The sequence below is a fragment of the Agelaius phoeniceus genome, chromosome 9, assembly GCF_051311805.1.
Source record: "Agelaius phoeniceus isolate bAgePho1 chromosome 9, bAgePho1.hap1, whole genome shotgun sequence".
NCBI lineage: Eukaryota > Metazoa > Chordata > Aves > Passeriformes > Icteridae > Agelaius > Agelaius phoeniceus.
In genome coordinates, this window is record NC_135273.1 from 1,420,934 (window position 1) to 1,435,934 (window position 15,001).

The window sequence follows — 15,001 nt, forward strand, 5'->3', positions numbered from 1 at the left end:
CTGCAAAATTCAGTTTCTTCCCTGGTCAAGGGCATCTATTTCATTCTCAATGTAATTCTGCCAAAACAAATATTATGTTTGACTCTTTCATTATCCCTGGCCCTGGGAAGGGGCTGGAGCAGTGTGCTGGTCTGGGATGCTGCAGGCCAGGATGTGCCAAGAGCGTGGCCAGGCTGGATGGGGGCACTGGCAGGGCAGGGAAAGCCAATTCCCAGGAAAAAAGCACAAGGCTGGTGCCTGCCAGGGGGCAGGGGCTGGCTTGTCACATATAGGGGGTGTGGGGTGCTTTCATCAGCTCCAGCCACCATCCTCATCCTCACCAATGGGATGGGCACCCTGGGCATCTGTGGGGGCAGAGAGTGACCCAAACCCAACCCAACCCCAAATCCCTGCACCTCCTTGGTGCTGCATTATTTTATTTTATTACTACTTTGTTTATATACAAAATATTTATATATATATATATATATATATTAAAAATTTGTCTATCGCTCTAATATGTCTTTTATATGTATGTATAGATGTATGTATGTATGTATGTATGCATATTTATGTATATGGCCACACACAAATACATGTATTTCACTAAAGCCGGGTGCATTTTGGGGTGCCCAGCGTTTTGTTTCTGTTCAAAGCCCCCCAGAACCCCCGAACCCGGGGGGACCCGGCCCCGCCGCGCCCCCAGCCCTGCGCCGCGCGCCCTCTGTCGGGCAGCGCCCGAACTGCAACCGCCTGTCCCTGTCCCCGTCCCCAAATGTCCCTGTCCCCAAATGTCCCTGTCCCTGACCCTGTCCCCTTATCCATCCCTCCCTGTCCCCGTCCCCAAATGTCCCTGTCCCCAAATGTCCCTGTCCCTGTCCCCAAATGTCCCTGTCCCTGCTCCTGTCCCCAAATGTCCCTGTCCCTGTCCCTGTTCCTGTCCCCAAATGTCCCTGTCCCTGTCCCTGTTCCTGTCCCTGTCCTTAGCCCTGTCCCTGACTGTCCCTAACCCTGTCCCTGTCCCTGATTGTCCCTGTCCTTAGCCCTGTTCCTGACTGTTCCTGTCCCTGTCCTTGTCCCTGTCCGTCCCCATCTCCGTGTCCCTGTCCCTGTCCTTGTCCCTGTTCCTGACTGTCCCTATCCCTGTCCACCTCCACCTGTTCCTCTCCATCCCTGACTGACCCTGTCCAAGTCCCTTTCCCTGTCCATCCCTTCTTGTCCCTGTCCTGTCCCCGTGAGCCTGTTCCTGCCCATCCCCAGCTTTTCTATCCCATCTTTTCCCCATCCCTGTCTCCCTGTCCATCCCTGGCTGTCCCTGCCCACCCTGTCCACTTGACCTGTCCTGTCCCTCTCTGACTGACCCTGTCCCTTTTTCTGTCCCTTCTTGTCCCTGCCCTGTCCCGCTCTGTCCCATGCCTGTCCCTGCCCATCCCCTCCTTGCCCCATCCCTGCCTGTCCCTGCCCACCTGAATCCCTGACCCAGAACAGGATTTCATTCCCAAAATTGGCTGTTTCCCTGGGAAAGGCATCACCTGCCCCAATCCCAGCACTCCCCATCCCCGTCCCCACAAAAACAAAGTCACATCCCTGAAAAAGCCCAAATATCTGAAAAAAACCTCAAACATTGAGGGATGCAAATGTGGGAAAGGTTAAAGTTGACATTTGCTGCTGCCTGCTTTTGGTGGCAGCATGTATTAGAGATATAAAAAAAATAATAAAATACACCCAAACTGTACATATTATAAGGCCGTATTTTTATCTCGGGGTTCTGGTGACACGTACAAACCACTTGAGCTTTGCTTCTGTGCTTTATATCGCCACGAGAAACCCTTGATAAAAATACAGCTTTATATTGTACAGTGGGGTATAGTTTATTTTCCCCATATATCACACCCTGTGTTTTATTTATAAACAGACCCAAAGACACTTGCACATGCAAAGCAGTTTTTTTATTGAAGTAATTCTGAGGTATCAATAACCCTGGATTAACTAACGCACTGCCACACAATAATTTTTGGGGGGCAGCAATGGCCTTTCTAAAGAGACATCCATGAAAATATGATAAAACACATAAAAAAATCAGTATTTCCATGTTACAATTTACGATTCCCATACTGGAAATTTCAGCTTCTGGTGGCTCGTACTCACAGAGAACCCTGCTAAAACCACCTCAAAATTTAATTTTAATGTCTCTCGAATCCTTCCAACGGAGAGGCTACGGGAAATAAAGCTTTGGAAAACAGAGAAACATGGAAATCTGAAGGAAAACTCAAATGATAAAGGAATGTGCTACTGATAAAGAAGCAACTACGATGAGCTTTCCAGTATTTTGCCAAATTTGGCTAATCAAACTGCTTATCCAAAATATGAAATTTGTCAGGATCATCTCTTCCCCTGCTCTACACAAAAAAAAAAAAAAAATATATATATATATTCCCATCTCCCCATGCAAAAAGAAAAAGCAGGAGTAAAGAATTCAACAGCTGCCTGCCTTTGCACAGATCTCACTGTGCTCCTTTAACTCCTGCTCAGGTGAAAAACCATTTTAAGCCCCAAAGTGGGGAGGGGGAGCTGGGCAGGGGCGGGCAGAGCCCAGCGTGCCAGGCTGGGCCACTCGCCGCGAGCCAGGCGCCTCCTCAGGGGGAAGCTTCCACCTCACATTTGCCACGTCCCTCCCACTCCCTTATCCCTGCTTTAATGGACATTAAAAATAGAACAAAACAGGGCTGGAGATGGGAACAAAATCCATGCACAACAGGCCTGGATCGCTGTAGTCATTCTGCTGTAAAATGCAAAAACAAGAAAGGGCAGCCGAGCTGCCTCCCCCAGGACGCATCCCGCTTTTTTAATATAGTGGTGCCACCACACATTTCACTTTGGATGTTGCATTATATTTATGTGTCACTCAAATATTTACCATTTTCCTGAATTCTGCAGGGTGCTCTGAGAGAGAGAGCTCGTTGCAAGGCGAGGAGCCGCGGGTGTGCGCCGGGGCTGGTTAGCAGCCCCCTCCCCGTGCCAGCTTCTCCTTCTGCAGCTTCTCGTGGGACAGCAGCCACTCCTTCATCAGCTGTCCCCCGCCGTAGTTCCCGCTGTCCCCGCTGCTGCGGATCACCCTGTGGCACGGGATGATGATGGGGATCTGCAGAACACCCCAAAACCCAGGAGGAGCAAAGGGTGAGGCCGAGGGGAGACAGGAACAACGGGAGGTGTCCCTCAGTGCCCTGGTGGGGATCTGACACAGGCTGGGCTCCGTGGCCTTGGTGTCCTCCAGCCTGAATGATGCTGTGATTCCATGAGTCTGGAAATCCAGCACTGTAGAAGCCAGCAGCTGTGAGGCACTGGGCTGGCAGGGACGTGGAGCTCCCACGTCAGAGCACAAACAGAGCCCATCACCATCCCTGAAGATGTCCCATCACCCCAGTTCTCAGGAAATAACAGCCATGGACAGGAATTTTAATACATAAAAATGATGTAAAGTCTTTAAAAGGATAAACCTGAGATATTAAATCCCATATATAAAATGTTCCCTGCAGCACCAGGTCCTGCTGCCCTGCGCCAGCTGAGCCCTCCGTGCCCAGGGTGGGGAACGAAGCCTCAGAGACCCAAAATGCACTTGAAGAACTCTTTAAATTGTTCCCTGGCAGGGTGGGCAGCCCTGGCACAGGTGCCCAGAGCAGCTGGGGCTGCCCCTGCATCCCTGGCAGTGCCCAAGGCCAGGCTGGACACTGGGGCTGGGAGCACCTGGGACAGTGGGAGCTGTCCCTGCCAGGGCAGGGTGGGAATGGGATGAATTTTAAGGTCCATTCCCACTCAACCCATTCTGGGATGCCATGATCATCCCAGGACTAGGAGATTTCTGGGAAAAAATAGATTATTGAGAGGGGATCCAGTGCCTGAGCTCCCCAGCAGATCCTCTTCCTGCTGCAGCACCTCCATGTGCACCCTGGAGAAATGCTCTGGAAGACCAAGGCATTATTTATTATTTAGCAGCCAGTCAATCCAAAATGGGCTGTGAATTTTTAAAACCTCCAACAGGAGAAGTTTGATTCCGACCTAACCGATTTTAAGAACTCTTTTTTTTTTTCCTCCTCTCTGCCTTCTACTCCCTATCATTTATAACCACAAGACACAGATTCTGCAAAATCAATGCCAGAAGTTACATAATGGACTGATAATGCAGAGGAGAACATAAACGTGGGGGTTTTTTTAATTTTTTTTTTTTTTATTTTTTATTACAGGTGATTATCATAGCTGAAGTACACACCATAAAAACTGCCATACATCATCTCTAATCACGGGAGTGTTTTGGTGACTGCATAGTAATGGCATTGCAACAGTGGGGCTGGGACAACATCACTCACCCAAAAGGGCAGTTCCCACAAATCTGGGGATCTCAAGTCAAAAATTGTAATTTATTTCTGTGTAGACACACAGAAAAATTGCACACTTTACCCTCACTTATTTTAATCCCATTTAACCACACAGTTCAAGCCCTGTGGTGTATTTGAGCCTGGGATACACAAACCCCAAACTAGCTGAACAGCTACTGGCCAGACCATAAATTGAGAAGGGCTTTTTTGGGGGGTGTTCTTTCAGTTTACTCAACTAATTTCAGTGCCTGAAATCTAAAATCTTAATCTCAGCCCACATGAGAGTACACACAGGTGCTAATTGTTGATCAGGGTTGAAATAAAAAACTGCTTCCAGTATCTGCTTTATTTGGAGGTGGCAATGCCACAAGTGATGAATCCATCTGTGACAGCTCCAGTGAGTACCAATAAAAGCTTTGCTCCATGCCAAGCCATCCCACTGTAGGTTTATGACTTCTTCAAAGAAATTTGGGGTTTTTTTTTTTTTTTTTGCAAGTGTTTTTCTGGTTTGGGGTTTCTCTGCTTTTTTACACTTCCCGCAGTTACTGCAGGAGGCTTGGCTTGAGTGACAAAGCCATAATAATACACTGTAAAACATCTCTGAGGTTCATTTGCAATTCTTTAAAAATACACACAGTAAAGCAGCAGAGTTTGGTGGCAAGGCTATAAATCTTGGTGGAGAAAGAGAAAAAAAAAGGACTTTATTTTCAGTTGTGGGGTCTTGGATGATCCCTGAGTGGGTGCAGGACCTGCTCACAGCACAGCAAAGTGGGGCTGAGCTGTCACCACCCAGCAAACAGAGGAGGTATGAAATTAATGCCACTTTTTCCATGGCCAAAACAAAGAATTCCACACTGAGATTGTCCCAACACAAGCGCCCATCCGTCACCCTCCACAGCTCTGGATGCAGAAGTGGTACAAAGACCATACCAGCGCTGTAATTTAAAAATATTGAATATTGCTTCAGTTTGGCTTAATTGTGGTGACAAGGTTCAGCCTACTAAAATAATTAAACCTGCTAAAATTTATTAGGGCCCTAAGGACATTTTAGAGGGAGAACTACCCTAGTCTGGAGCTTTAATGCCTCAGCTACATTTAATGTAATTTTTATCAATAACCAAGCAACTCATAATATTATAGCACCGCTGAAATCTTCATGCTGTGAAATCTAATTCCTCTCCTCCACGAATCCATCACGCACGCAGCCCCTACCTCAAACGCTATAAAACTTCCAAACCCAGAGATTTGTCTCCAACAAAAAAATAATATGAAGGAGCCCTCGGATCGATGCCGGAGTCCCTCTGATTCAGGCACCAGCTGAATATTTTCTCCAACTTCGCTTTTGTTCTTCTGGGTAGAGGCCCACAAGGGAAAGAGCTTGTTTTCACTCGCAGCCTCATCAATACCTAAATCCTGGTGAACAAGTGACACTGAGAAGCTGTAATCAATAGCTCCCTGTGCGTTTTTTCTTCTGGTCAAATGGTTCAGCACTACTGACAGCCCTGACACTCGGAACATGATGCTAAATCTTTATCAACAGCCATCTGGGTGAGTGGCAGAACAAGGCTGGGCCGGTCATTAGCGCTCCTGGGCGATCTGTGAATAAACCAACTCCTCCAGAATGCGTTTGTTTGGGGAAAAAAGGTGGGGGGAAAGCTCCCTGCCCACAGGATGGATCACTGTGAACTGCTTTTAGGGAATTTCGGTGCTCTGGCTGCTCCCAGTGCTCAGTTTGAGGTGAGGGAAATGTCCCATGGCGTGGCTGGAGAGCTGCTGATGTGCCTGGCTCAGCCAGGGCGAAATGGAAACAGCTGAGATGGGATCACACTGAGACACACTCAGCAAAAAACAGACTCGTGGTTTGCTCATGTCACAGAATCCCAGACTGGCTCGGGCTGGCAGGGACCTTGAAGATCATCCAGTTCCAACCCCTGCTTTTTCTCCACCTCTTCCCCAGCAGAAACAAATCCTGTGATGTGACCCAAGGAAGCAAAGGTATTGGGAATGAAAATAGTAGGGAAAGGTTCATCCCCAGAGGGTGCTGGGCACTGTCCAGGCTCCCCAGGGAATGGGCACAGCCCCAAGGCTGCCAGAGATGCCCAGGTGGGATTTTGGGGTGCCTGTGCAGGGCCAGCAGCACCTGTGCTTCCCACGGACTGCTCTGGGAACAGGGCTGGGAAATATCCTTCTGTCACAAGGAATTGTGGAGTGTGTGCTGGGGCAAAATGAGGGACAGTGAGATGTGGTTTGGAGGTGTGAGGCTTGATGGGAATCACTGGATGATCCTTGGGTCCCTTCCAGCTCAGGACGTTCCCTGGTTCAGTGGATGAACACACAGGCACTTTGATGTGTCCATGGTGTTTCAGATCCACCCACCACAATTTTCTCACAGATGCACAACTGCTCCCCCAGTGTTCCAAACATTTTGGTTGAGTATCCGTGATGTAGCTCAATGTTATATCCATGATTCAGGATGGATTGGTGCAATATCCTTGATTTAGGACAGATTGGTGTGCCCCTGGTTGGGGTGAGCCCAAGGACCAGCACGGTTGGAGAGGGCACAAACCCAGTGCAGAGAGCTCTGAGTGCTGTGATCAGACCTCTGAAGATGTCTTATTTCAGGCACAGAACACTCATTTAGGATGGCCTTGGACTAATCAGCCCAACATTCTCCATTTCCCATGAGCGTCTGTGATTTCTTTTTGATCCTCCTCTACCAGTCTAATGAGATTTTTAATTGAACTTTATGGGTTCCCTTTGAGGACCACAGACCTCGCAGTCAGTGTGAACCACAGCAAACTCTGGGAAGCCTCTCCTGTCAAAGGTGAGCCATCCCCACCCTGTCCTGGGCATGAACTGAGGCAGCTGCTGCTGCTGGCACCTCTTCCACCTTCTCGTGAAGCTGAAGCTCAGGCCAGGAATTAAGTGGAGCATCCCAGCTGCAAGGGGAAACCTGTGGAATGTGCTCTGCCCAAAGAGAAGACCAAGCCTTGACTCACAGGAGGGAGAAATGTGCTGGTGTCTGGTGGGGGAAGGTGAGTTTGTGATTTTATCCAAGTGTTTGAGGGACAAATGTGATGACAACGTGATGCCCAGCTCAGGGTTATTTCAAAGGGCCCTTTTGCCTGATACTGCCACCCTCATTAAATGAGGGTTATCACAAATCCATCCTCCGCCACACCAGGATGCTCCAAGCCCCATCCAAGCCTTGAGCACTTCCAGGGATGGGTTTGGGGTTTGGATGAGGGTTTAGACCCTGGGTAGGTCTTGAGCAATCTCTGACCTCTCATGTTTTTTCACACTGGTCCTCTCAGTATTGTCTTTAATCAGATTTCTACGAGGCTGCAAGGTGGAGTTGCAAATTGGGTCAGAAAATCTGTTTTCGCCAGAGTTGACGGCTTTATACACAGAAATAACAAAGGTGAGGGGTTTTTTTTTGCAGTGCCACATTTTATCTTTATCTCTCACCTCATGCATAAAATCCGTGTGTATTGCACACAGCCAGCCTGCACATGATGGCTCACAGGCGAAGGACCAGGAGACATTTCTGGGGTAAATATCAGGGGCAGTGAACAGTTGCTCACACTCAGGTGCAAAAGGATGATGTGTGTGTGTGTTTGCATGTGGAATATGGATGGAATTTCAGATTACCTCCAGGAGATGAGCAGTGGCAAAATTGTGGTTTGCGATGGGCAGGACTCTCATTACAGCACTGATTTTTTTTTTTTTTTTTTAATCATCAGCTTTCTATGATGAAATATTGAGGTGGTATTATATTAATACAGCTCTTTTCCCTACAGCTATACATTATTATCTATAACCATAGCTTAAAAATTTTCTGCTGGGGACGGAAACCACTGCAGCCACGGTATGGGCTGGGAAATGGCAATAATAACTAGGACCCCATTTAAAAAAAAATTGCAGGAGCTTTGCTGTATATTTTCAGAACTATTTTCATCCTTCCTCACAGGGGAAAAAGCAGGAATTTTCACACCACAACCTGCTGTTACTGCTACTTTGGATGCTGCTGCTCCACTGCAGCCTGAGGGCAAAGCTGGGTACATTTCTAGGCGATGGCAATTACATCTCCTTTTGCACAACACTGGATTGTTATTCTTTGAGAACTGTTTCCTGTAGGTTTGCATTGGATTGCCTTATCTTAATGTACACCAGATTATATTGGAAAGCATTCCATCATATTAAAATAGTTTGTATTGTCAAGTACAATGCGGGCTATTGACAAAACACTGCTCACAGGAGCTGCTTCACAGGGACAGCTGATGGATGCTGCAAACAGCAGGGTGGGCTCAAAGCTTAACCCCACATGGAACTGTGTGGGTCTCCCTGTCTGGGTGCTGCCTGTGGGGAATTGTGGAATGGGATGGGCTCTAAGGTCCCTTCCAACCCAGATTGTTCTGGGGTTGTTTGGCTCTGTGGGTTTAGGGATTGAACTGCTCCTCAAACAGTGCAGGCACATCCAGCTGAGCCCCCAAACCCTCCGAGCCAGGATGGGGCTGATCCCAACCCATACAGCACCCACTGAACACCACAGCAGCTGCACACACCCACCCAGGTGACTCAGGGGCATAAATACACCTGAAAAGCTAAGCCCAGACAAAGAAAAGGGAAAACAGACACAGATCACTTAGCAAAAGAACATTTTTTCCCCAAATCCACAGGCTTAACCTGGAGTGCTGCTGCCTCCAGCAGGTTCAAATTCAGGCAACTCACCTCCAGAATCCCAGACTGGCTGGGGTTGGAAGGGACCTGAAACTCATCCCATTACATCCCTGCCAGGGGCAGGGACACCTTCCATTGTCCCAGGGTGCTCCTGGCCTTGTTTTCAGAATTGTACTTATGCCAGAGTGGATGTTTTTAACACAACCAAAACCACTCTTAATCTGCCAACTTAAGCCCACGTGGAAGATAAAAGACTTCCCCAGCCTAAAAATACACAAAGAAGTTTGAGAACAACAAACTGTGCAGAGGCTGGTGAGCAACAGGAGCGTTCCTCGTCCCAACCCCACCCCATAAACGACAGGGCATAAATCACACTAACCTGGGCTGTGCATTATGGCTGATTACAAACACTTACTGACCTTACTCCCCATGGCAGCCCCGTTTTCAGAGCAGACAAATTTAACCCCTCAGAGCCCTCCAAATGCAGCCTCCCCCAGCAGCTCTGGGCTGGCAGGTGCCCTCAGAGCAGATAAATGTAACCCCCCAGAGCCCTCCAAACGCAGCCTCCCCCAGCAGCTCTGGGCTGGCAGGTGCCCTGCACTCACCGGGTTGCTCCTCATGGCTCCCCCCACGGCTCGAGCTGCCCGGCTGTTGCCAGCAAGATCCGCCAGCTGCTTGTAGGAAACGGCCTCCCCAAACTTGACATCGTTCAGCAGGGTCCACAGCACCTGCCTGGTGAAGGAATCTGCAAGGAACAGGGAGAGAGCACTGCTGGACTGGAGAAATTAGGATGGGACAGTCAAAAACCCCAACGCAAAGCCAGGCTCGATGGCAGGTTTGTAATTTAAACTGGAGCAGCCCCGTGCACTGTCCTGCTCTTGTGCCCTGTATGGCTACATTTAAATACATGATTATTGCAGAGAGCACTTGGAGTAGCTGATCACTATAAAAAAAGGATTTAAGGCTTTGATTTCCCTATATTTTTAATTTGCTTCGAGTACAATTATCCTGTTAGCTCGTACAATGTGGCTTTTCCCATTAAATTGGCGGGGTATAAATTAGCATAGAGCCAAATGAAAAGGGAAGGAATAAGTGGCTGTACCTCTCTGACAAAGGCCTGGCATCTCCAGCTAATTTCCAACTTCAGCTGGGACGTGCCAGGGACGCCCTAGAGCCAGCAAACTCTGAATTATCCTGGCTGACTGCATTTCATAGTGGGGAGCCCCGAGCTACTGCTCAGCACTGCACACACTGCCAAGTGTAAGGACTGGCTGTGACCTTGAATGTCCTGCACATCCTTAATGATGCAGGGGGGGGGAAAAATATATCTAATGTATCGGCCATTATTTTAATTTTAATTCAGCAGCAAATTGCTTTAAGTGTTCCAATTGCTGAAATAATGAATAAGCAAATGCATTAGGAGAGGCTTTCTTTGGCATCTCAGGGTGTCACCCAGCCCAGGGTGGTTTCAAGGAAGGAAAAGGGATAGTCCTGTTTGAATTTGAGCTGGGTTGAACACCTCTTGCTCCTCCAAGGCACCTGGAAAAGCTCTGAAGAGCCAACTCTTGGATAACTTACTGAGAGGAGTGAGCTGGTGACTGAAAAAGGGGAAAAAAAGGAGAAGAGGCCCCTTCCCCCAGCTGAGGGCCTCAACCTCCTGCTCTGGCAAGGAAACAAACTGATTAAAAACATTTTCTTTCTTTAGTTGTCAAAGAAGACATTGATTACCTTCCGTAGGAAGGTAAAGAAATGTGATTTTGTTCTTAAAGGAAACCCATACGGCGTTATGTGTGTGTTAAATAATAAAAATCACTTCTTAACTGAAGGGAATGATAATCACTTCATTGAAAAAATCTGTTTAGTCTTTATTATAACATTAAGCAAATTAAACATCAGCATAATCCAGGTGATACGAGAAAAGGGTCATCAAAGAAATTAACTTTGTTGTTCATTAATTTACATGGATTAGTAGAGGGCAAAGAGATAGCAAATCTGCTCTAGTTTTTTATGATATAATTTCAAACTGTACACCATTTGTGGCAGTAGGGTGACTTTGGGGTTAATCAGACTGATTTGTCCTTTTAATTGCTTTCTATTCAAAGAAAATTCATTAGATAATGTTCTCTTCAAAATTCATGAATCAATTTAACTGAAGAAACCACATTAACAGCTTTGGGTTCATTAGCACAAGCAGTTGTGTTACTGGCTGATTGCTACCAGGGTTTCCTTAGGCAAACAGATTTTGTTTACTGTGATTCCTTCAGAAAGGTTTATTTCAAATCAAACTGGTCCTTCTCATTTTCTTAACCTGTTTCATCTGCCAGGATTAGCTTCACCCTCCCTGCTCAGGGGTCCTGGGGAGTCACCGCCCCATGGCATCTTTTAAATGACCAGAAAATTCCTTTTTTACTCTCAGTTTTGGCAGGTTGGGATGGGATGGACCTGAAACTTTTGGGAACCTGTTGGAATCAGGGAGAAAACGGAGCAAAGTGCACCTGGACAGGGAGCAGCTGGGGGAGGATGGGGCAGCCACAGAGCCCCAAGTGATGCCCAAATTCCCAAGGACAGGCTGGCACAGGGGCACAGATCATCCTCCTCTCTCACACAGGGACACAGAGGCAATCCGTGCCTCTGCTCCCACATAAAACACTTGTGGAGGGTTCACAAGGATGAAATATTTAGCAATCGTGCACATCATTTTGGAAACGTTATCTGAAAACTCAGTTTCACCCTGCGGGGAGCAAAGGCATTAATTAATTATTTTAATTAATTAGTTTAAGCAGCTCGAAGAGGCAGTGCCAAATGCTGTTCCTGAACTGTCTGCAGGTGTGAGTGCCCGTCAGCACAACCTGCCCAGATGAGGTGGGTGAGCTTTGCCCAATTTTCAGTGTGCCAGCGTTTTTATGCTGTTAAATGTCCTTATAAAGTGCTGTGAAATCCCCCCACAAGAATGAACACACAGGAATTCTCTGGCTCCATGGGAACTCCCTGTCCTGGGGAGGCTGATCAACAGGAGCACCACGAGGTTTTGTCCTTCCTGTGCCCCCACCTGCACATGGGGTCAGCAAAAACCCCTCCAGGGGCCCAGGAGAGCCCCTGACCACCAGGGACACCTGGCACCACCCCAGGTGCTCCAAACCCCAGTGTCCAGCCTGGCCTTGGGCACTGCCAGGGATCCAGGGGCAGCCCCAGCTGCTCTGGGAATCCCATCCTGTTGGAAACTAAGAATTTTGGACTTTCAGCTGGCAGGCACTGACCCCCAAGGGAACACTGCATTGACCTGAGGCCATGCAGAAGCTTCCAAAATGGAATGGTAGAACTGGGATTGTGGGTGTGGAGTTTGAGTAGAAGTGTGTGATATCACAGGCTGGGAAACTTAGAGCTGAAGGGTTTAGAATACAGTAATATAGATAAGGTAAAATGGAGGTTTTAGGCCGATCCTTCTTCTTCACCTTCTTCTTCACCTTCTTCTCCATGGGTTTGGGTGGTTTTGTGTAATTGGATAAAAAAGTCCACATTGCAGATCACAGGTGGTTGGTTATTAAGTTTAAAGTAAAAATAATTGAGGTGTCATTTCTTAATTGGACAGTTTATCCTTAAAAGGCCTTGTAGAGAGAGATGGGGCTCCATTTTCAGTTTGTTGAAGTGCTGCAGAACTCAGGGTTTGTGAGACTGTGACACTAATAAACACCTGAGTCCCAACAAGAAATACCCTCTCCAGGGTATTAATCCAGGGTTGGGATTAAATACACATTTAATCCCAACCCTGGCAGAAGAAAAAGAAGTGAAGGCTTGACATTAGTGGTGATCCTGTGTGAGGAAGAAACCGAAGGATTGGGACCTCCCTGAAGAACAAAGAAGATAAAACTCAACACCATCCCATCCCCTCCCCACCCTCACAGGGAAGAATATTTCCAGATAAATTACCCTGAACCTGTTGTTAATGCCTAAATGCTCAGAGGTCCCTCCTACCAGCCCACTGGGCCTTAATGCTCCAAACAAACATGTGAAATCCATGGGGATAATGGAGAGAAAATCAATTTTACTTGAACACCAGCTGTATCATAACTTTTGACAGTGTAACTGAAGGTGGGAATTAGTCCAAAGAAGGAAAATCATACACTTCTAACTAATAATTATGGAATTATGGAATGGTCTGGGTTGGAAGGGACCTTAAAAATCACTTTATTCCATCCCCTTGCCATGGGAAGGGACACCTTCCACTAAATAATATCTATTATATATTATTTACCTATACATATGTGTTTGTATCTAATCTCCAACAAGGATTTTGGGGTTGGTGAGGGGCTCAGTCCCTCAGGATTCAGGAGGGATGAGGGACGAGCAGAAGGAGCAGTGCCAGTCCCCTCCTGTCCCCTCTGTATCCCACAGCCTGATGTTCCACCCTTTTTTAATCTCTTTGATTAAGAGGAATTAAAGACAGACTGGTTTTTCCTTCCCCTCAACCCTGATTGCTGGGAATGTTAGTTTTTGTTTGTCGTGTTGGTTTATTTTTGTGGGGTTTTTTTTTTCCCCCTGCTTTTCTTTTTGTTTGTTTGTTTTCCCCCCAGAGTTTTGCAAATGCAAAGACAGTTATAAACACTTGCTCCTCCTCGGCAGCTTTTCCACAGCCTGCCTGGGGTACTGCACAGACAACTTTTCTCCTTGGTTTTTTTCACTCATTGGTTCTCACTGTTATTACTATTAGCAAAAAAAAACCCCAAAAAAACAACAAACCCAAAACATTCAAGCACAGCAGTTGAAAAATACCCAAATCTGTTTGGAAAACAGCAGCTCCCACCTGAGCCACAGAACTCAAACTGGCTCCTGGATCTGGGAAGAGCAGGCTCACAGTCACACTGCAGAACTTTTCCTGACAACAAATGGTGTCAGCCATTAATCCAAGCAATAGAGCAGATTTTTAGCAATTTTGAGACTTATTCCCAAAGCCACGTTAAACCCGTCACCCTAGCACAAACTGACCTAGCAAGTGATACGTGAAGATATAATTTAATAATTTGTTTAATTCAAATGTTTTTATCTTTCTATGAGGCTGCCCCTGGATCCCTGGCAGTGTCCAAGGCAAGGCAGGCACGGCTTGGAGCACCCTGGGACAGTGGAAGGTGTCAGCCCACGGCAGGGGTGGCACTGGGTGAGCTCTGAGGTCCTTTCCAGCCCAAACCAGGCTGTGACTCCATCAAATATCAGGCACTTCTATTAAGATTTGATTGCCTGTGCATGTATGTTTGTAAAATGTGATATAATAAAACAGAAACGCAACTATAATATAGAAACTTGCTGTCTGTCTGCACCACTTCAGTGAGAAATGGACCAAAATGCTTCCTTTTAACACCTTGAACGTCCAGGCTGGCTCACACTGAGTGTGAGCTGCATTCAAACCCAATTAATGGGAGCTGTTCCCAGTCCCTGCTTTAACACAATTTTACACACAGCTCCCTTCAGGTTTCTGAGGGGGTTGTGGGGCCAAATTCTATCCTTAGAAGCAAGGAACTCTCCCTGGAGCTCATCCAGCAGCATTTCTGCAGTTAAACTCCCTGGAAGTCAGGGGGTGTTTAGCTCCAGCAGTAACTGATATTCTGACCCATTTTTTACACAATACCTCGAGAGCAGTTCACTGCAACCTGCAGGAGCAGGTGGAATTTTAGAGCTGATGGAAATGAGCAGCTGGAAGCTCAGCAGCAGCCCTTGGAACTCCCATTTCCAACCCCAAACTTCCAACCCCAAACTTCCAACCCCAAACCCAAACAAGGCTTTATTCAAACCACGACTCCTTCAGCATCAGCAGCTCCATCCCAGCTGAAGGTTCAGACTTGGAAGGCCAGGACAGCCCTGGCCAGGCTGGGCTTGGGTGTGGGAGCTGCGGATGGAGGAGCTGCAGAGCCCTGGCCAAGCCCCTGCTGGGTGTCCCAGCACCCCTGGCAGTGCCTTGTGAGGCTCTCAGCAGCAGT

At 47.4% G+C, this 15,001-nt stretch overlaps 1 protein-coding gene across 2 annotated transcripts in view; it reads right to left on the reverse strand.

Annotated features, from left to right (window-relative positions):
• Window positions 1-1,913: 1,913 nt before the first annotated feature.
• MGMT (O-6-methylguanine-DNA methyltransferase) overlaps window positions 1,914-15,001 on the reverse strand; it is a 139,898-nt gene continuing 126,810 nt past the window's right edge. For both annotated transcript variants that reach the window (XM_077182756.1, XM_054637339.2), the window contains exons 5-6: window positions 9,638-9,777; window positions 1,914-3,121 (exon numbers count right to left, since the gene is read on the reverse strand). In XM_077182756.1, coding sequence (XP_077038871.1) covers window positions 2,978-3,121; window positions 9,638-9,777 — 284 coding nt within the window. In that variant the 3' untranslated portion in view covers window positions 1,914-2,977. The remainder of the gene's footprint in view (window positions 3,122-9,637; window positions 9,778-15,001) is intronic.